The sequence below is a fragment of the Solanum stenotomum genome, chromosome 11, assembly GCF_019186545.1.
Source record: "Solanum stenotomum isolate F172 chromosome 11, ASM1918654v1, whole genome shotgun sequence".
Taxonomy (NCBI): Eukaryota; Viridiplantae; Streptophyta; class Magnoliopsida; order Solanales; family Solanaceae; genus Solanum; species Solanum stenotomum.
Genome location: NC_064292.1, coordinates 6,793,913 through 6,816,554, shown reverse-complemented (window position 1 = coordinate 6,816,554; position 22,642 = coordinate 6,793,913). Strand labels below are relative to the sequence as shown.

General features: G+C 36.7%; 2 protein-coding genes across 2 annotated transcripts; both read left to right on the top strand.

Moving 5' to 3' along the window:
• The first annotated feature begins 130 nt into the window (after nucleotides 1–130).
• LOC125843959 (BTB/POZ domain-containing protein At3g44820) lies at nucleotides 131–12,152 on the top strand. Its single transcript, XM_049523164.1, has 4 exons — nucleotides 131–806; nucleotides 1,915–1,984; nucleotides 9,312–10,523; nucleotides 11,120–12,152. Exons 1-4 carry the CDS (start codon nucleotides 757–759, stop codon nucleotides 11,681–11,683), a joined length of 1,896 nt encoding a protein of 631 aa, XP_049379121.1. The 5' UTR covers nucleotides 131–756; the 3' UTR covers nucleotides 11,684–12,152.
• A 1,628-nt stretch (nucleotides 12,153–13,780) lies between these two features.
• LOC125845242 (protein RETICULATA-RELATED 1, chloroplastic-like) lies at nucleotides 13,781–20,391 on the top strand. Its single transcript, XM_049524709.1, has 7 exons — nucleotides 13,781–14,319; nucleotides 14,888–14,986; nucleotides 15,558–15,778; nucleotides 17,547–17,616; nucleotides 17,894–17,973; nucleotides 18,724–18,788; nucleotides 20,058–20,391. The coding sequence occupies exons 1-7, from the start codon at nucleotides 13,897–13,899 to the stop codon at nucleotides 20,249–20,251; spliced, it is 1,152 nt and encodes a 383-aa protein (XP_049380666.1). The 5' UTR covers nucleotides 13,781–13,896; the 3' UTR covers nucleotides 20,252–20,391.
• Nucleotides 20,392–22,642: the final 2,251 nt, after the last annotated feature.

Genomic DNA, 22,642 nt, shown 5'->3' with positions numbered 1-22,642 from the left:
GTTGTTGTGACCAGTGAATTTTGTTTTCTTTTAGATACACAAGAAGAGAAAATGGTGAGGGGCAAGAAGCTTTTTTTTTTTTGGTTTTCCACCTAGTGTCAGATAGTCTATTGGGGCAGGACTTAATCCGAATTCAGGACGGTAAGTTCCATACCTGTTGCTGTGCTGTTTCCTTTGTTGGGGTTGTTGTTGTGAGCAGTGAATTCAGTTTTCCTTAGAAACACAAGAAGAGAAAAGGGTGGGCTTGGGGTGAGGGGGTAAAAAGCCTTTTTTTTTGGGGTTTTCCGTCCTGTGTCCAGTACCCGCATTGGGGTCTGACTAAAGAGTCTTATATTTGAGGTGAGCGTTCGCTAACAAAGACACTCGGTATCCAGGAGGACTCGAACCCGAGACCTCCCTTATTGGTAGGGGGTTAAGAAGCTTAGCTGTAAGAGAAGGGGGGGGGGGGGACCAATGATTATGATTTTCTTTTTGGTGTCTAATTAATTGAGTGGATTCTTATGACCCCTTAAGCTTTGACTCATTTTGGACTTCATTTATGTGGCTCCCATGTTTGGTGATTTTGCTTTTTTCCTTTGATGGGGGTTTGTTTAATTTGGTAATTAATTGCCAGCATCATATAGGTTCAGATGCTTTCAATTGAATTCAGTAGAATTTGTGTCGGAGGAAAAAGGTGTGTAAGTTGTGTTGGAGAAAATACAAATTGAGTGTAGGGGTGAGAAACAAAGTTGTTGTGTTCTGGAGTTTGGATCATTGATGGCACCGGCTGCGAAGGTTACTGGATTCTACCGTGAGGGAAATGACTGGTATGTTACATTATTTCTTTTGATATGTTTTTACTTGAACCAAGGGTCTATCAGAAACAACCCCTTTACCTTCGGAAGGTAGGCGTAAGGCTACACAGACCCACCCTCCCCAAACCCTACTTGTGGATTACACCATGTATGTTGTTGTTGTTGTGTTGTGCCTGTGTTTATTTCTTTTGATGTGTTTTTACTTGAGCCAAGGGTTTATTGGAAACAACCTCTCTACTTTCAGAAGGTAGGCGTAAGGCTGCGTACATCCCACCCTCCCTAAATCCTACTTGTGGATTATCCCGGTTATGTTGTTGTTGTTCCTGCGTTGATTTCTTTTGATATGCTATTGCTTGAGCCGAGGGTCTATCGGAAACAACGTCTCTATCCCTTCACAAGGTAGGGATAAGGCTGCTTACCCCCCTCCCCCCTCCCCCCACACACACAGCGACCCCAAACCTCACTTGTGGGATTACAGTAGATATGTTGTTGTGTTGTACCTGTGTTTAAGGGCTAAAATGAAAGAATTCTGCATCTGGCATAGATATTGTTGAAGAGCTGAACATTGGCTCTTGCTTATAGGCTTACTTGCCAATTTGGTGATGTGCTTAAGATTTTTAGAGGCAATTTTGGGTCAATTTTGATGGTAATATTGTGGAAGGGAGCTATCTATTTTCTTGCCAGGAGGATGTTTATGTTTTTGGCTACCAGTCTATTTGGTTTCAATGCCAGTTGAAATTTTACTGTATATCAATACCAAAAGATCTGTTGGCTCGGTTTAAGTTCTGATTGGAGTCTCATTCACATTTTGTTATAACTGTGAAATCTTCAATGGTTCGAATTCGGTGGATAATGGGTCTGCCCCTCTACCCTTCTCCACTTAAATTCCAGGCCTTTGTATGTGGCAATATTCGAACTCGTTAACCCACACATCACAAGTTGTTCTCTTACCACTAGAGTCCGAGACCAAAACCCGGGGGGTGAGTCTCATTCATCTTTCAGAATGAAAACATCATGATGTTCGTTAATTCCAAAAGTTTTGATTGTAGATTTGGATAAGTTGGAATTGTTTAGCCGTGCTTTTTTTCTTTCTTGATTCATAATTTGATGCACATGACAGGTTTTGCAATGCAAGTTTGGTCAGTGATTTTACCTTGGTTGTGGACGGAGTAAACTTCCACCTTCACAAGGTACTTATTCTTCTTTAAATTTTTAAAATTAAGGGATATGCAACTTAGCATGTGACCTTTTGTGCTAGGCAATTTTGAGGTGAAGTGTTTTCTCATTTCCTTTATCATGCATTTAAATAAACCATGTTTATAATGGAGATGTTGCATTCCAACTTTGTTAATTTTTTTTTGCTGTAAGTTCTTAAGTTATATAGAACTCAGTTCAAGAAGCAGATTGCTCAATTTTGGCAAATGTTGAAGGAATAATACTATGAGGGTTAGTGTTTATGAGAGATGACAATTTTCTACTTTCGAGTTATGCCCTGTTAGATTGTTACATAGCTATTATACCATTAATTTTTCTATTTGTTGAAATGGCAACTGACGAACATAGAGTTTCTAGTCTTTCCTTTTTCCTCGTGAACCACTCAGTCGAATTGCGGCCCATGGGCAAACTGTATGTCAATATCAAAAGTAGCCCTACCTCACTGAACTAGATTCAATAAGAACAAAATGGAGTATCATACTTCAAAAATAATACCCTTTTAATAGCATCCTACTTGAGAAAAACATGGCAGCGCTTGTTCAAGAATGAGTTAATGTTTTTACAATTTACTTTAAAGTTTGTAGTTCGGCTGTGCCTACTTGTGTTTCATGCATGGTACAATGGTTATCACCATTTCCTAGTTTGAATGCGATGGGTTTCTCATGTTTCCAAAAGAGATGGTGATTGTAGGTGTTAATCCAGCCTGGTTGATGAATCCATTCAACTGGAGTCTGGAAGAGTGGGCCTCTGTTTATACGGGATAAGAGAATCTATATGACTCATTTTAGGCTTTTAGATTGCTACCTGGACGCATCTTTTGAAGCATCATTCCCTCTGTTCTAAAAATATAGTCTAATTTTACCTTTGAATTGTCCTTAACAAATATATACTCCCTAAATTTGAATATTTTTCAAAAATAATTAGTAACTACATATTGTAGGCTATTACGGGAGTTATAGGAGATGCTCGTTTCTATGTTCAAGTTATAAACTAACTTAAATGAACTTCCTTTGAGAATCCATTCACAGAATCCACATTTGCTTTGGACCATCACTTTCTGATCTATCATCTACTGTGTTGGTATATTTTTTATGGAATAGCTACAATCAAATGAGTTTGAAGGTCTTGGGTAAGGGTTAATGGACATGGTGGTAAGAATTGATGAGGTTGTTTAAAATTATTTCTTGTTTAGTAATAATAATCCAGTACTGTCATGAAGTTTAATGGATATGTTGGCAAGATATAATGGGGCTTGAGAATAATTCTTCTATAGTAATGATAATCTGAAAAGTATCATAAACTTCATGGATTATGTATTACTCCCTCTGTATATGACTTATTTTCCTTTTCAGTCAGTCCCAAAAAGAATGACACATTTCTATTTAGTAACAATTTAACTTTTAAAATACCTATTTTACCCTTAATATAATGATTTATAGCCACACAAATATCTATGACTTATTTTAGACCACAAATTTCAAAAGTCTTTATTTTTTTTCTTAAAACTCCTTACCAAGTCAAAATAACTCATAAATTGGGACAGAGGAGTAGTACTTTATTTTAAACATGTTGGCATATGGTCAGAATGATGAGAATTATATTTAGGTTATTCTTAACATCTAATACTGTTTGGAAATTGTTATTTCCAGCATCTGAAACTATCTAAATTTTCTGATAATTCCTCTTGATGTGCACTAATTGTGAGAAAGAAATTATTGGGTTGGCTAATTATCTCTGTGAGAAATATATACGAAACAATATTATTGAATTGTGTATCTAAATAGTTACATTGAGACCCTATTTATAGACACTACATTGGAATCCTTTTCCAACTAGGATTCCTATTCTTATTCCTATTCCTATTCCTATTCCTATTTCTATTCTAAGTAGGAAATACTTATTTCTATTCTAACACTCCCCCTCAAGCTGGTGCATACAAATCATATGTACCTAGCTTGTTACAGATGTAATTAATACGAGGACATGTGAGGGACTTGGTGAAGATATCTGCAAGCTGATCATTTGACTTCACAAATTTCGTAACAATATCTCCCGAGAGTATCTTTTCTCTGACAAAGTGACAGTCAATCTCAATGTGCTTAGTCCTTTCATGAAACACTGGATTTGATGCGATATGAAGAGCCGCTTGATTATCACACACAAGTTCCATCTGATCAACTTTGCCAAATTTTAGTTCTCCCAGCAACTGTTTGATCCAAACTAGCTCACAAGTTGCTGTCGCCATTGCTCGATATTCTGATTCTGCACTAGATCGAGCAACCACATTCTGTTTCTTACTCTTCCACGACACCAAATTACCTCCTACTAAAACACAATATCCGGATGTCGAACGTCTGTCAGAGGGTGATCCTGCCCAATCAGCGTCTGTATATCCAATGATATGCTCATGGCCTTGATCCTCAAAGAGTAGTCCTTTACCGGGAGCTGACTTTATATATCGCAGAATACGAACAACTGCTTCCCAATGACTATCACAAGGGGAAGTCATAAACTGACTTACAACACTCACAGGAAAAGAGATGTCAGGTCTAGTCACTGTGAGATAATTCAACTTTCCAACAAGTCGTCTATACCTTTCAGGATTACTAAGTGGCTCCCCCTGTCCTGGAAGGAGTTTAACATTCGGATCCATAGGAGTGTCAACAGGTCTACATCCCATCATTCCTGTCTCCTCAAGAATGTCTAAGGCATACTTGCGTTGAGAAATAACAATACCTGATCTAGACTGAGCAACCTCAATACCTAGAAAATACTTCAATCTGCCAAGGTCTTTAGTTTGGAAGTGCTTAAAGAGATGTTGCTTCAAATCGGTGATACCATCTTGATCATTACCGGTGATAACAATATCATCAACGTAAACAACCAAATAGATACATCGACTTGGTGCAGAATGCCGATAAAACACAGAGTGATCAGCTCCACTACGAGTCATGCCAAACTCCTGAATTACTGTGCTGAACTTCCCAAACCAAGCTCGAGGAGACTGTTTTAGACCATAGAGTGACCTGCGCAATCGACATACAAGGCTACTAGACTCCCCCTGAGCAACAAAACCAGGTGGTTGCTCCATATAGACTTCTTCCTCAAGATCACCATGCAGAAAAGCATTCTTAATGTCCAACTGATGAAGAGGCCAATGACGAACGGCAGCCATAGATAGAAAAAGACGAACAGATGCAATTTTAGCCACAGGAGCGAAAGTGTCACTATAATCTAGCCCAAATATCTGAGTATACCCTTTGGCAACAAGGCGAGCCTTAAGTCGATCAACCTGACCGTCTGGACCAATTTTAACTGCATAAACCCAACGACAACCAACAGTAGATTTACCTGCAGGAAGGGAGACAAGCTCCCAAGTACCACTCTTATGTAAAGCAGACATCTCATCAACCATAGCCTGCCTCCATCCAGAATGAGAAAGTGCTTCACCTGTAGTCTTAGGAATGGAAATAGAGGACAAAGACGACACAAATGCATAATGGGGTGATGATAGACGATGATAACTTAAGAAGGTATAATGTGGGTTAGTATTTCGAGTGGATCGTATACCTTTTTGAAGTGCAAGCGGTTGGCTAGGAGGAGGCAAGTCCGCAGTAGGAGCAGGGTCTGGCGCATGACATGAATCATCTGGGACTAGGGTTGGACGTGGACGGCGATGATAAGTTAGTAGTGGTGGCACTACAACTGGAGATGTAGAAGTAACCGTAGATTCCTCAAAGGTTGGCACAGGTAAAACCTGAGGTATGGGTAAGACCATAGAGACATCGGGATGATCAGAAGATGTATAGTAAGGCTGAGACTCAAAAAATGTAACATCAGCGGACATAAGGTATCGATGAAGATCATGTGAATAACAACGATACCCTTTTTGGACTCGAGAGTAACCAAGAAAGACACATTTGAGGGCACGAGGAGCTAATTTATCTTTTCCTGGGGCTAAGTTATGAACAAAGCATGTGCTCCCAAAGACACGAGGAGGGATAGGATAGAGATGTGACTGAGGAAACAGTATGGAATGGGGAACCTGATTCTGAATAGAAGAAGAGGGCATTCTATTTATCAAATAACAAGACGTAAGAACTGCATCTCCCCAAAAACGCAGTGGAACATTGGATTCAAGGAGAAGAGTACGAGCGGTCTCAATAAGATGCCGATTTTTTCTTTCAGCTACACCATTTTGTTGAGGGGTGTATGGACAAGTAGTCTGGTGAATAATGCCTTGGTGAGTCATAAACTCCTGAAATTGGGAGGATAAGTATTCTAAGGCATTATCACTACGAAAAGTACGAATAGAAACACCAAACTGATTTTGTATTTCAGCAAAGAAACTTTTGAAAATAGAAAATAACTCAGAACGATCTTTCATTAAGAAAACCCAAGTACATTTTGAATAATCATCAATGAAACTAACAAAATAACGAAATCCTAAGGCGGAACTGACTCTACTAGGACCCCAAATATCAGAATGAACTAATGAAAAAATAGACTCTGAACGACCCTCAGTACTACGAGAAAACGTAGCACGAGTGTTTTCCCAAGTTGACACGACTCACAATCTAATGTGGATAAACTAGACAAACTAGGCACCATCTTCTGCAGTTTGGATAGACTCGGATGTCCCAAACGTTTGTGAATTAGATCTGGGGAATCTGTAACGGAGCATGCTGCTAAGGAATTTGAAGAGGTAAGATAGTAAAGGCCTTGTGATTCATGTCCTGTTCCAATCATCTGTCCCGTACTGCGGTCCTGCATGAGAAAAAAATCATCGAAAAAAGTTATGCTACAATGTAGGGCTTTCGTCAAACGACTAACAGATGCTAGATTAAAAGGAGAACCAGGGACATAAAGAACAGAGTCTAGGGTGACAGAAGATAGGGGTTTGGCTTTTCCAACCCCTTTTGGTTTTGTTTGGATCCCATTGGCTAAAGTAATGGCTGGAAGAGATTGTGAATAAACAATATCGGATAAAAGTGATTTATTACCAGAGATATGATCAGAAGCCCCAGAGTCCATGACCCATGTTCCAAGAGTACTAGATTGCGACACACAAGCAAAAGAATTACCCGCAACAGAGACATCAGGTTGTGCAACCGAAACTACTTGTGGAGACGTTTGCTTATTTGCACGATACTGAAGGAACTCATCATATTCTGTCTGAGCAATATGAGCATTATTGGATGGTTGATTAGGTTGAGCACCATATGCTACTGGTGGAGATGTCTGTTTACTTGTGCGATTTCAAAGGAACTCATTATATTCCTTTAGAACAATAGGATCATAACTGGGTGGTGGACCATGCAAAATATAACATATATCACGAGTGTGTCCAGGCTTATGACAATGACTACACTTGGATCGAGGTTTCCCAAAACGTCCTCCTCCTCGCCGATTCTCCATAGATTGATATGTACGCTTTTCAAAGGTTTGAGATGCGAGAATAGATGAGTCAACAGTGGGTGATGAAACTACCCTGTGACTAGGAGGTGCCGCAAGACAAAGGAGACGAGAGAATAATTCATCGATTGTAGGAACTGTAGGGCTAGCTAAAATCTGATCACGTACAGAATCATGATCAGGAGGAAGTCCAGCAAGAGTAAGAACTAGAAACAATGTAATGTTTGTCTGTGTTCTTGTTGTTTTTCCACATTCGTAGTAACTGGCATTAATGTGTCAAATTCCTCCATGACTGCCTGTACCTGTCCCAAGTAAGTAGACATATCGGATTCTTGTTTCTTTAAGTTGGTCAATCGAGATATCACATTATAGAATCGAGATATGTCATTAGTGTATAAAGCACGAGCCTTTTCCCAAACTGTATAACACGTCTGGAATGGGCGAAACAAGGGCATCAACTTGGAATCAATAGAACGCCATAGGAGACTACATAATTGAGCATCTACTTTCTCCCATTGTGCTTTGGCTTTTGCATCTTCCTCACTAGTCTTTGCCTTTACATCTACCTCATAAGCCTTGTTCGTTAAGTGATCTTGGACACCTTGACCCTTGCACCACAGCTCAACCGAGGAAGCCCAAGATAAATAGTTTAAACTTCCCAATAAAAGTTCTGAAGTGATTATAGGGCTAGAACTTCCAATCCCCATATTTTTGGAACCAAAAACATCACACCCAAAAGACATTATGCTAAATTTGTCTCGGAAAATTCAAATCTCGAAGAAAGTCGCCGGAAACTGCCTGGAAATAGCCGGAACCCTAATTCTGGCGATCGGATCTGGTCAAAAACAGTATGGGCCTGGTCGAAATGGCTGGACGACCCCAACTGTCAAAAAAATCTCAAAAAAAAATTATCAGAAAAGGTCTCACGCGCCGGCGCGTGAGACAGATCTCGCCGGAAACTACCACCTCCAATCGGCACGTGAGAGCGCGTGGAGTGGTGTTTTCCGGTGGTTTTGGTTGGGGTTTGGTCGCGGGGGCTTTCCGAGCCTCGTGGTGGTGTTGGTTTTCGCACAACACCCATAGAAAGAAAAAAGAATAACAAAATCAGACCCAACAGTCACCGGAAATTGACAGACATTCGGTGACTTGTTTGTTCTCACCAATGCTCTGATACCATGTGAGAAATATATACGAAAAATATTATTGAATTGTGTATCTAAATAGTTACATTGAGACCCTATTTATAGACATTACATTGGAATCCTTTTCCAACTAGGATTCCTATTCTTATTCCTATTCCTATTCCTATTCCTATTCCTATTTCTATTCTAAGTAGGAAATACTTATTTCTATTCTAACAATCTCCTTTTTCATAAAGAATTGTTTTAATACCTTAGTTGTTCATTGTATTCATTTTCATCACGCCCCTTTCAATTCTTGCCTTCTTTTGATGAGTATTCAAAATTTGAAGTATGAAGTGACTCGCCGATGGTTTACTGGAACCGAAATAAACTGGAATACTAATGTTTGTGGCAACTCAGTTTCATCTAATAGAAATTTTCCATTTTCGCAAAGTTATGCAAGCTCCAGTTTAGAAGTGATGTGTGTGAAATCAGTGATCTATGGAAGATGACTATGGTGTCAAATCTTCAAAATAACTGTACTCTTCTTCTCAAGGGTGATTTTACATACGCTTGCTTTGATTTTTCCTCGCAATTATTTATGTTTGTCTTTGACACTTTTTATTTTAATGTTGTTTCTTGTCATGCATCCTATAATGATCAAGTATTGCTGACTTTATATGGAATCCCCATCTCACCTTTTACAGCAAATTTAACTTCTCTATATCAAGTCTTGTCTAACAGCCAAAAAATGCTCTGTCTCCAGTTTCCACTTATGTCGAGATGTGGAAGGATTGACAAAATACTAGGAGCAGCTCAAGGTCCACATGAAGGGACTTTCCTGACAATTTTAGAAGACTTCCCTGGTGGGAGTGACATATTTTTAGTCACAGTTAAGTTCTGCTATGGTATTCGAATAGAATATACCCCAAGGAACATAGTAATGATTTATTGTGCAGCAGATTACTTGGAGATGACGGAGGACTATGGTGAAGATAATTTACTGTTTAAGGCAGATGCTTACTTTCATAAGAATATTCTGAAGAATTGGAAAGATTGCATATTAACTCTCCAAAGTTGTGATTCTGTCATACCAAGAGCAGACAAGCTAGAGATCATTAGTAAATGCTCGCATGCTCTCTCTGTGATGGTCTGCACAGATCCTAGTTTATTTGGATGGCCTATGTTGTTGTATGGCAGTTTACAGAGCCCTGGAGGTAGTATATTGTGGAATGGAATTAACACCGGTGCTAGAATCCAAACCATTGAATCTGACTGGTGGTTCGAAGACATCTCATATCTTTCTGTGCCATTATTTCAGAGATTAATTCAAACAATGGAAGCCAGAGGTATTAGACATGAAAATTTAGCAGGTGCTATGATGTACTACTGTAGGAAGTCCCTTCCAGGACTTGGCCGGTGGCAGAGTGGGCAAATTGGTAAAACTAGAACAGTTGCTAGTTTCAGTATGACACCAGCTGCTGTCGATCAGAAAGTTCTTCTTGAAAGTGTTGCGAAACAGCTTCCTGAATTGAAGGGCAAATCTTTTTGCCGTTTCTTGTTGGGACTTCTGCGAGTTGCCTTGATACTTGGTGTGCACCACACATGCCTGGACTCGTTGGAGAGGAGAACAGGAATGCAGTTGGACCTAGCATCCCTAGATGGTTTGCTGATACCTTCCTACTCAGATTCTGATACATTATATAACACCGACTGTGTTGAACGAATGATTCATCATTTTATATCTTCTGAATCTGGGATCACTGCAATACCTGATCCATCTTCATTTGAGATAGGAACATCACCATCATCCCATCCTTTAAGGAGAGTGGCGAAGTTGGTTGACAGCTATATTGCAGAAGTTGCATCTGATGTGAACCTAAAGCCGGGAAAAGTACGTTCACTTGCTGAAGCTCTCCCAGAATCTTCAAGATCTCTGCATGATGGGCTATATAGAGCTCTAGATATATACTTCAAGGTTTGATTCGGTCCCTGATATTTTATTGTGTGCTTAGTGATGATATAGCTGATTGTTTGGATCGGGGAATCTTAGTAGCTCAGTTGGGTGGCTGCCTGAACTCTCACCTTGTTGGTGAGGGTTTGATTCCCCACCTTGTAATCCCCTCCCCATTTCCCTTCCCCTTCCCCCAAATTTTTTTAGTTGATTGTTTGGATTAATTTATTTTACCTGCTAGTTAACTGTCACATGATAGTTAGTCATTTCATTCTATTCCATCGATGTCTGCCTTTTTATATTTCATAGCATGTCAAGTGCATATCCATTGTTGAAGACGGACTTAAATAGGAAAGAGTCTTTCATTTCTGAGGGTAGGCCTCTAGTAAAAAGTGAATGCATCTCGGAAAGCTGCTTAGTCTTTTTTATGCTAAATGATTTTCTAGCTTATTTCTTCTGCTCTCTTTATGCCATCTGTGTAGTCTCAACATGTATTCACCTTTTATATCTTTTTACTTTCTTTGTTATATGCTTCATTACTGACCTAGAGCTAAATTGCTTCCAACTCTGCACTGTGGAACCTTGTAGACTTTTAATGGATTGAAATGAAAATTGTATAGGCGCATCCTTGGCTTTCAACAAAAGAGAAGGAGCAGCTTTGCAACATCATCGACTTTCAGAAGCTCTCTATTGATGCTTGCGCCCATGCATCCCAGAATGACAGATTGCCTCTTCGAGTTGTTCTCCAAGTTCTTTTCTTCGAGCAATTGCAGCTGAGAACAGCTCTAGCTGGTTGCTTCCAAGTCTTGGATACAGAAAGTGGCCCTGCAGCTCCTGTCACTGGCCCTAGTGACATGGCAGGTCAAATTGTACAAAGAGACGGATGGGTGACAGTCGTGCGTGAGAACCAGGGTCTAAAGGTGGACTTGGAAAGAATGAAGTCCAGGGTTGGTGAACTTGAAGAGGAATTCAGCAAAATCAAACAAGAGATGAGAAAGGTCACAAAGTCACATAGCTACCTCAGTTCTCCACGCTTTCTTGCCCGAAGGATTGGATGCAAGCTCCTTCCCCAATCCTCGGATACTCAACCAGATGTGGTTGAAAGCACAGGTCCAACCCCAAGATCATCAGTTGAGAAACCGAGAAGCTCAAGACACCGTAAAAGCTCCTCTTTGATTTCTTGACGAGAAGACTCAGGTTTGATGTCTATTCCCCCTGGAGAATGCCATTTATAAATATTTACCCTCCACACCAGAATTCTCGCACTACATGTTTGGAATAGATTCATCCATTGATAATTCAAGGCACCTATATATCCCTTTGAGAAACCATTTCGAAATTCATTTCATGAGATACAACTGTCCTTCTTGGCTGGCTGAGTATATTTAGTATGTTGGTTGGACAACAACAACAAAACGAAAATACTTATCCATCGGAACAATGGACTCCTGATGGAAGAAGATGAGAAGAAACTAAATTTATGGTTCAATCTCATGTATCTTGACACAAACATAGAATTCAGCTGATACTAGTAAATATCTGTTCCTTTCCTAGGAACAATATAATGGGACTCTGTTGTCCACATTTCTCTCTTATACATGTACAGCTTCATGAAGAGTTTGTAAAGCTATATGATGAAGGTATTCATGTTTTTGTTTCATAAGTATACTAGCTGTAAAATGGAGGTCTAGTGGGACTAATTATATCTTTAGAAGAATTATACATAAAGCTCTACATTCATCATTTTCAATTTGTTTGGAATTCTTATAATTGTTTGTACCAATTGGTTACATTTCAAGTTTGTTGTATTTTCATACTATTCCTACTACACTGATTATGAGATTGGTCTATATTGATTAGCAATATTGCTTTGTGAAAAGTTCTTGAGTGAATGGGGTAGTGAGTTCTGACTTGAGGTGGAGAAGTTAAACCACAAACTACGAGAACAAAGTTAATGTATGCATTATTTTTGCTAATACATTCTACCAAACGACCCTTTAGTGACTTAAGGTGATTTCGAGCCAAAAATTATAATACCAAGGACATGTTTGAGTCGAACTTTTAATGGATGATAAAGTTGCCCTTTTCAGACAAATCCAGACCTTTTCCTATTATGAAATGATAAATATACAAATATTTAAGCAAGATTGTCATAGAAGGTAATGTTATGATTATGAATGTTTTGGTTACAAGTAAAATATGTAATATGAAAATGAGATAATAGTAAAAAATACGTCTGAAATATTATTTTTTTGTGAGTTTATATTTGAATTGTAAGTGTTTTGATTTTTACTCTGAACTATTATCAATTATTTATCAAAACATGTCTCAACGCTGACTAGACCAGTGCTTGAAATCGCCAAAATACACTCGTCCATAAAATTCCATCCACATGACAACTTACTCATTTATTCTGAGTCATGTTTTTGATAAATAGTTAGTGATATTCTAGATGAAAAATGTAAACACCTTATAGTTCCAGGTAAAAAATGCAAACACATAGTTCAAGTAAAAAATGCAAACACCTTATAGTTAAAATAAGAAATTTACAAAAAGAAAAAAATGATGCTTCATATTTAATCATTATCTCTTAATTTATTTAGTTATCTATATAGAATGACTTTTGATATTATTTTCAAACCAAAAAAATAACATACGCCACACATAATAATATACTTTGATAAATAATTTAGATAACAAACACAAACATCTTATAATTTGGATTAAATAACTCTAAAAAGAAATAAATAATGTTCATGTTTTTACCATTATCTCTATAAAAAAAATTTAGGTGGGTCATGCACACTTCACTAATTTCAACTCTCCAAAGTTGTTGCAATTTCTCTAATACTATTATTAAAAAGGAAAAACTATTTAATTAAACATACTTTACTATCCTATACTATTATTATTTATATTTTCAAAATATTACGTATCTTACTATTAATTAAGAATTTTTTATGTATCTTACACTTAAATACATATATTTTTGCTACTAGATACCCAAAAATAGGAAGAGAGGCAAACAAGATTGATGAGAGAGACAAACAAAATTTGTATGTACATGCAAATCACATTAGATACACACCAGATACATGAGAGAGTGACAAGTGAGATTAGAGAGACGGACAAAATTTGCTATATATTTCAAATATATGTAAATTCAGTTGGATACATGAAAACAATGTATCTAGAATAAAATATATCTAATTTGACTCAATACATTTGAGATACTTGTATTTAGATGTATGAGCCTTGATTAAACCTCTCAAAAAATAGCTGAATTTAAATTAATCGAACTCGGTGACAAAATAAATAAAAGAATTTATGTCGTACGTTGTTGCTACTACTATAAAAAAAAAAACTCGCAAGTGAACGTTGCTCGTTTCATCAAACAATGGCTCTGCTTCAATCATCACTTTCTCATATATCAATTCTTTCAATTTCTTCATACAACACTCAAATTCCACAATTCAAATGCTTAAATCTCTCAAAGTTTGTATCTTTACAACAATCAATTACGAAAACTGATCGAATTTTCAGAATTACGTGTACTGGACAAGAATCCATCGTTAGAACAGTTGACGGAGGTGATGGGGGTAACGGAAAAGGTGGGTTTCCATCTGACAACAACGGTGGCGGAGATGATGGTGACGGCGGTGGTGATTATGATGAAAAAGAGTTTGGACCGATAGTGAAGTTTGATGAGGTGGTTAAAGAGGCCGAAAAATTAGGGGCGAAATTGCCTATTGATATGTTGGAAGCTGCTAAGACTACAGGGATTCGGAGATTGATTCTTAGTCGTTACTTGGATATGCAGGTGAAAAAAATGTGTTCTTTTCGTTTTAATTTGGTTGTTTGGTTTTGACTTGACACGGAGTTTAAGAAAGTATAACCATTTTTGAATTTTTTGTTGTTAAACGAAAGATACCGAAGCTCCCGTTTGGCCATATTTTGAAGTTGAAATTTGAGTTTTTTTGGAATTTGAAGTTGTGTTTGGACATGATAAAACTTGTGATGTTTTGTGAGTGGAAGTTCAAAAATCCAAAATCAGCTAGTTTTTGGGAACTTGAAAATATTTGAAGATCAAATTTCATGGCCGAACGGATATTTGAAGATAGGTATTCAAAATCTATGACGGCATGTTAGCTTAGAATATATCAAAATGTTTTTCAAGCTTGTGGTCTTAGAGATGTCAGGTGGAAAGTTAGAATTAAAGAGTTGTCGAAAAAAGAAAAGAGACATTCTTTTTTAAACGGACTAAAAAAGAGAGTAAGATAAATAAATTGAAATGGAGGGAGTACTAATTTTGATGCAAAGTGTTCAATTTTATTTGATATGTGTGTAGATGTACTGATTGCATTTTGAATTGGTATTTTGACATACAGGGTTCAGCTTGGCCGCTGGGATTTTTGATGAGACATTGCTCAATGCTGAGAAATCGAATGCTTGCTGATCCGTCGTTTTTGTTTAAAGTCGGAACAGAGGTTAGTTTGATAATCTGGGAGCTATGTTTTCTTGTAACTGTTGAAAATAAAATAAAATTGGGAGGTAGCTATGCCAGTACTTTATTATGGCTGATCACTAATGTCATGAGGTGTTTGGTAATTGGTATTATCGATTGATTAGCGTGCCACAAATATTGCGCTCAAACAAGCCCAAACACTAAACTTTAAAAGTAAATGCCAAAAATATTTCTTCTCTTTAAGAGTAATGATTGTGAAATGTGTTTGACTTGCATTTTTATCATATAGGGTACTAACCTACTAAGTAGCCACTGTGATCTGAGGTGTGCATGACTCAAGTACAAAGCTTGTAATAAGTGATTATGGGATAGACTGCTCTCTTTTACTAAGCTGTGGGGACAATCATGCTTATGGATATTCAAGGAAAAACATTCTAAGTCAAGGAATGGGTTGTAGAAAATGGATTAATAAATAGTTTTAACTGACGGGTACTTTATACTTCAGTTAAAGAACTGGTAGCTAACAAGCTTGATTGTTAAAGAGTTTAAACCTGATAAAACTGGCAGTTTATACGTAATCTGATGTATTGCAGATTGTCATAGACTCCTGTTGTGCAACATTTGCAGAGGTTCAGAAAAGGGGAAAGGATTTCTGGGCAGAATTTGAGTTGTATGCAGCAGATCTTCTTGTTGGAATTGTTGTTGACATCGCATTGGTAGGCATGTTGGCTCCTTATGTCCGAATAGGCAAGCAGTCCATTTCAAGCAGCTCTTTTGGACGCTTTCGACATGCTTGTGGAGCTCTTCCCAGCAGGTGACTGATTTATTTGTGCACCTTCATTTCTACAGCATTCTCTGTTTTCCTTGGCTTCCAAGTTATGTACGACTCCAACTGTTGTACTTTCTTTTCTCATGATTTTGAGGATGTCACACAACATCTAGTGCGTTCACTAATTGCATCAGAGTAACAACTGTCACGTTCTTCTTAGAGATAGTTCAGTAAGCTAGATACAGAAAATAATTATATGTTCATGAAATTGTTTCACTTCATCTGAGCTGAAAACTCTCCGCTCACGCAGATGCACCTTGCTCATAACACATGTAAACGTTATTCATATTCTGTGCGTTATCTGGAGTTCATTTTTGTGTTTTTACACAGTTTCAAATGGGAAAGCAACTTTTACAAACCATTGCACAAACTTTACTCCAGTGATATGAAATGATCATAAAAATTATCTTAATCAACCAGTTAAATTTAAAATGTATATATCTCTTTGCATCTGATTGATCGCTTTCGGGTTTTTCTTCATTCAATTCCTGTCTAAACTTAATGGGAAGCTGTCAAAACTTTGGGATGCATTTTTCCATTGGAACATTAAAATTGAGACTGAAGAGAAACATACAATTGGATATATGTAGTATAGAAAGAATGCTTCTGCGGAGACTCATCAGGAAAGCATATCTTTACCTCTTCGCAGCCAATCAAATACAACATAATCTGTTCAGCATAGGTTTGATATGTAAGATTTCAACACAGAGTAAAAGATTGAAATAATTTCTCTACTTTGGATTTTGACAGTATGTGGCTACCAGGGTATCAGATGAAGAGAAAGTTTTGAAGTTGATTCAATCACCTACTATTGGAAAAAGTAAACTGGTTCGAGATTCTTTAGCTGGATTTTGTGCTGTTTAAAGGTGATTTAAGATCTGGTTGATGTAAGAGAATGGTGATTGATTTGGATAACTTGTAAAGAAATATAGAACTGATACCCTCTTCTTTAGTAGATCCAGCTTGCAAGCTGTGACAAGAGTGAAGAATTTAATGTAGCAGAAACAGATTACACAACAGGCCTGGATGTTAAACTTTCACTTTAGTCGACTAAATGGTGAGATCAGGAAGTTCTGATCCGGATACTCAGTCATCATCAGTGAATAAGCGTCAACTAAGAGTCTTAGACTACACCTTTTCGAGATTGTTTTTTAATTTTTAACACCATGAGTTTCTTCATATTTCTATGATAGATTTTGAGAACTCTTAGCTATTTTTATGTGCCTATACAATTAAACTTTGCGGGTTAAGTACTGTGGCACAAGCCCATATATTTTATTTGCATGGACAGCCTAAGTCTTTATATTATCAAGGTCTTTTGTTTCTTCTTTTAAGAACTTGATTGAGGTTGACCTCAGAGACTTAATCCTTCTCTTGTGTATAGTTACTTCTGCTGACCGTTAAGATTATTGTGGCAAGCTTCACCATTTTAGGATTAAAACATGTTATGAAAAGTGACCAAGCTTCTTGTAGAAATGGACCTGGGTATGGGTATTATGGCATTCTTCTTAAAAAGTGTTGGCTGCCTTAGGTGCATGCTAGAACTTTGATTTTTGAAACTTCTCTTGTTCACTTAGATTAAGTCAGATGATTTAATGCTTCCGTAAGGGTGTGAGATTCTACATGAAAACTGGGAATAACACGGTCAGCACATCCTCTGTTTTTTTTTTGTGGGTTAAGTTTGACGTGTGCTATGACAACTGGTAATAGTAGTGTTTCTGGTGCTGATTTCTGAATATCCATTTTTCTGCAGTGTTTTTGAAGCTGAGAGGCCAGGGTGTAAATTTACATTGCAGCAGCGTATTTCAACATTCTTTTACAAGGTATAAGTATAATTGAACTTCTTTGTCAGTTTCAAAAAAATAAAGAAATAGATTTTCTTTGCTATCTTTTAGATGATCTTGGTACTTCCAGTCTATACAGATGATAGATCTTGGATAAGAGAATTTGTTTCTATGTGAATCCTTTTTCAAAGTCCTGATTCACAATCTATTATTTTGGTTCCATTTGATTTGTTGTTCCCCAAGTATTGAGTCATTTTGTAGTTCTGAAGCAGTTACTTTTTAGTGTTATAACCTATTTCACTTTCATGATTACCAGGGATTTTTGTATGGCTCAGTTGGATTTGGGTGTGGCCTCGTTGGTCAGGGCATTGCAAATTTGATAATGACTGCTAAGAGGTATGTTTGTGAAACACTCTCCACTCTAGTTCCACTTGAACTGTCAATACTGTACACCTCCAACTCTCAGCCAGCCATATTCAAGCTGCAGTTATTGAGTGTTTCTTTTCCTTTGAAGTCGCGCTTATTCGATCCTTTTGGCCAGTTGCATCAAACAAATATAGAGTTTCTTTGCTCTTCTGAATTGTATCCTGTCACATTTACATATCAATTAGATCAATTCTAGAATTGGTCGGCCTTCTTTTTATTTTTGTTTTGTGGCAGCTGCAAGCTACTCGACAAGAGTTTTCCGTTATTGCTGGCTGCTTTATAGCTATGCTCTTTTCTTCTTAGTTTTCTTCTTTTTTTTGGCTACATTTTCTTTATTCATTTTTAGGTGGATCTTCAATACCTTTGAAGTTGGATTCATGCAATGATATCTGCATTTAGTTTCTTTCATATTCTTCTTAACATGGATGTTATTGAAACTTACTCTTTATCACGATTTCATGCTATTTTCTCTATGAAGAACAGTATAGAATATCATACACATGGATCTTGTGTGTGCACAACTTCTCAAAATGTAGCTATTGGAATGTGTACATCTTTACTCACTCCAATGAACAAAATTTTTTATCTTATGTACTTCAATTGTGATGCTTAGTTTCAGTTTCTGATCGCCACGAAATCAGCTGCTTGTCTATTCAGCTAAATGGTGTGCTATTCATTCTCATAATGGGTTGACATCTGATATTCTTACGTGTCTAACAGGAGCATCAAGAAGTCAGAAGAGGACATACCTGTCCCTCCTTTAATAGGAAGTGCTGCACTCTGGGGTATGTGCTACTGCTTTTGAATTGTTATTTGTACCTTTGAATATATGTAGCTAAATAATTATAGAGCAAAGGGCAGACTCGAATCCACCATTCCTATTTAGAAGCTAAATAATGAATTCATATTTCTTAAGGAGGGTCATTTAAAACAATATACTTTTGATGGATTCACCTTTATGAGAGTGGAGTGGGGCAGTTCCTATTAGGCCTAAGTCTTTAGAACTTTCATGAATAACCAGACATATGCAATAAGGAAAGCGCATGGCCTATATCACGCAACACCACGATGAACAACAAAATTATAAGGGTCAAAATGTGATTTGAAATTGGGATACCAGATCTATTGCATTCAGACCATACAAATCTAGCAAGTCTTGCTATATTATTGCTTACTCTTTTATTCTTAAAAATCTTTTGAAATATGTGGGTGTTTGTTGGCAAAGTAATAGTGGTATTTCAAAAGAACTTGCACAAATAGTGGTATTTCAAAAGAACTTGCACAAATAGCTTCTATGTAAAGGAACTTGCCCAAGTGTCTTTCACAACATGACCACATGGCTATGTGGCAAATGAACCCTTGACAAGTGGCAACCACGCAAAGAATCAATGGTCAATGGCATGCAACCCGTCATCCTATGACACATGGCATGACTAGAACCATCTTCCATCCCCCTTCATTAAAACATCAATAATTAGTCACTCCGTTACACCTACCTTCTTTCATAACTTGCTTGATTTGTTATTTAAATTTTGTTGTTCGTTCTCCCTAAGTAGAGAAAGGCTTGTTTAATCCCGGAAAAACTTTCACATAGGTGAAATAGTTTCACAGCTCATTGCATGATTCAAGCCCTACTTATAGTTGCATTATTCTGTTATCCCAATAATACAAACTAAAAAATTTAAAGAAATATGAATTATATTCTGTCTGCTGTTTTTTGTAAGCTGGGTTCTTTATATGATAACCTCTGTGCTCATGAAGATTTGAGGCTGTAGTGTCAAAAGAAAAATGAATTATTGGTGAAGAGTAAATGACAAATTAATAGATAAATTTCTGGTGGGACTTGAACATTTTACCTCACATCATATAGTTTGAAAGGAGAAAAAGTAAAAAGTCTTTAATGGACCACAGTTATGCAAGCTTGAGTTAATTTGATTGACATGATATTATTACAATTATTCCAAAGTGTTTTCTGCTGTCAAATCTGCATGTGTTGTTGCCTTTCTCTACCTTTTGCTTGAATTGACTCTTTTTCTTTCTCCTTTTTCATTCAGGATTCTTTCTGGCAGTCTCTTCGAATACCCGATACCAAATTATAAACGGATTAGAGCGTTTAGTTGAAGCATCACCTGTAGCCAAACGCGTCCCCCCTGTTGCCATGGCCTTCACTGTGGGTGTACGATTTGCTAACAACATTTACGGTGGTATGCAGTTTGTGGAATGGGCTAAGCTGAGTGGGGTGCAATAAGAAAATGTGTTGTCAAGAATAAGAATTCCAATGCTGTTCAATTAGATAATAGGAGTAGTTTACTAGAAAGGAAAAATAGTTTATTATGCAAGGATTACCTAGCAAATACAGATGTTAGAAGCCTGTTGAAATTATTGTATCTATGTTGCTCAGACTCTCCAAAAAAATTGTCGCATCCATGTAGGATCCTCCAAAAACACATTACTTTGGGAAGCTCCGACACACACATGTCAGAATTTTTGAACAGTCCGAGCGACATAGAGTACTATTAGTCTCACTCATTTCTCTTGTTTGATTGGTACTGTAGTTGTCAATTCATCAAGTTGATATCAAGGAGTCAACTTTCATTTTTGCTTAGATGGCTAAGCAAATGCCTAATGGCATAGCCTTTGGCTAGTCATGCTATTAGCATGGCCAATTTGGAGCTACTTCCACAGCTTTGAACCACTATGGATACCCTGAATGACCTTGAAAATGGATGATCTTGAATTATTGACTTCTGCTTGTCCATACGGGGAAACTTACAATGTAAGGTTGAAACTTATAGATGTTAAGTTTTGCTCATGTGACAAGCGGCGATAAAAATTCAAAACCACTAACCTCCGAAGTTGTTTATGTAAATCAAAAGAAAAAATCTTATCTCTCTTGAGTGAAGTGTCATACGAGTCACTTAGTCAGCGAAATATAGAATTTGTTAAATATTTGATGGAGATTCGAAGTGTTGAATATTGACAAACTTAAATAATTAAAATTGGCAAAAGTGTCACTTCAAAAAATATATTATTAATATATAAATGTCTTTGATTCGAGCTTTGTAAATGGAAAAAATTATTTAGGTGGGGAGCATTTTTTTTTCCTTCCTATAATGAGCTTTATGCTGTACAGATTCAAATTAGTTAGCTTTCAAAGCAGGTAGCAAATACCGAGTGAGAAAATTATTGAGGAGTAGTTAAGGGCCTATTGTTGTTGTAATACAAAACAGAAAACAACAAAGGAAAAAAGAATATTCCAGTTGTTAGTGCTTATTAAAAAGTTGTCTTTGAGGATAACAGAAAATTACAGCCTGTCCCAAACCAAATCATATGGAGCAAAATAACTTGTTTTATTTTCTATAATTCAAGTAGAATAATTAAATCAGTGTGTGTTTGGATTAGCTTATATTAAGTAGTTTTATTTTTATTTTTGTTGGTGTTTGAGAAAAATTTTAGCCCCAAAAAGTATAAATTAAAAGTCAAAAGTTTGGTGTTTTCAACTTGTGATTTTTAGCTTATACTATAAATTACTTTAAAAAGGTCAATCCAAACACCCAATAAATGTAAAGTAAAAGAATGTCAATGCATTGTTTAGTATTGACAAGAATCAATTCAACTATTTATAGACAACAAATGAAATATATCAACCAATTAGAATGCTTCATTCGAGCCCTACAATAAGTCATCCAATAGAAACAATACATTTCTAGATACAATTATGTATGTCAGCTATATATCTCTTTTGTGTGAAACTTACTAACGAGTCTGACCTTTTGTCCTTCTAACATATTTTCGGAAGTCTTTTTTATCTCTCAACACGTTTTTGAACAACTTTTATCTGTTGAGAACTCTAGGCCCGCCTACGTGACGCCATCACAAATCAAGATCCCCTTTTAATTTATAATATTTCCAAAACTAGCCTTCCTTTCTCATGAAAAATTGTGACTTTTACGAAAAGTTGCAAATTCTATGAAAAGTTGTGACTTTTATAAAAGGTTGTGACCTTTCCGAAGGGTTGTAACTTTTCCAAAGAGTTCTGACATTTCCGAAAAGTCACAATAAGCATTTGTTCACACTACCCTTTATTGTCTATAAATAGAGGAATTTTCTCTCATTTTAAAACAACGAAAAATCTGTACTTCTTCTTCTTTTGCACAATTAAATATTCGTTTACTTTGCTCCTGTTGAGTGGCTTACTAACACCATTGTTTTTGTATCAATACGTTGGTAAATAAAATCGTTCCATCATGAGAGGATCTAATTCTTTAAACCTCAGGGCATTCAGTAGACTCGATTTTTTTTTCCTTTATATTTCATTCTATTTTACATATCCTAGTATGTTTTCTTACAGCCATTAATTTATGCTTGTGATATTAATTGTTGGTTTTGAGTACATGTTTTAAACTCTATTATTTATGTTTCTGCAAAATTACTGTCACCAATTATATTTGAACATATACACATATAGTAGGTATATTCATTGTGCAGAAAATAATTATTGTACTTACTTTCAAGAATTCATGTTTTGATATTCTATATAAAGTAACTTAAAAGTACTATATATATGCTTATATATTATCTATTTTTACATAGTCATGAAGTTTCTCACTTATTAATTGAAGAAATTCATTATGCAAGT

What these genes read in the sequence shown, in the direction of transcription:
- LOC125845242 (XM_049524709.1), top strand. Translation starts at nt 13,897, where the DNA reads ATGGCTCTGCTTCAATCATCACTTTCTCATATATCAATTCTTTCAATT. An exon ending in TGTGGAGCTCTTCCCAGCAG is followed by an intron (nt 15,779 to 17,546) that starts GTGACTGATTTA and finishes ATTTTTCTGCAG; the next exon opens with TGTTTTTGAAGCTGAGAGGC. An exon ending in TTTCAACATTCTTTTACAAG is followed by an intron (nt 17,617 to 17,893) that starts GTATAAGTATAA and finishes CATGATTACCAG; the next exon opens with GGATTTTTGTATGGCTCAGT.
- LOC125843959 (XM_049523164.1), top strand. Translation starts at nt 757, where the DNA reads ATGGCACCGGCTGCGAAGGTTACTGGATTCTACCGTGAGGGAAATGAC. An exon ending in TACCGTGAGGGAAATGACTG is followed by an intron (nt 807 to 1,914) that starts GTATGTTACATT and finishes TGCACATGACAG; the next exon opens with GTTTTGCAATGCAAGTTTGG. An exon ending in CTCTAGATATATACTTCAAG is followed by an intron (nt 10,524 to 11,119) that starts GTTTGATTCGGT and finishes AAAATTGTATAG; the next exon opens with GCGCATCCTTGGCTTTCAAC.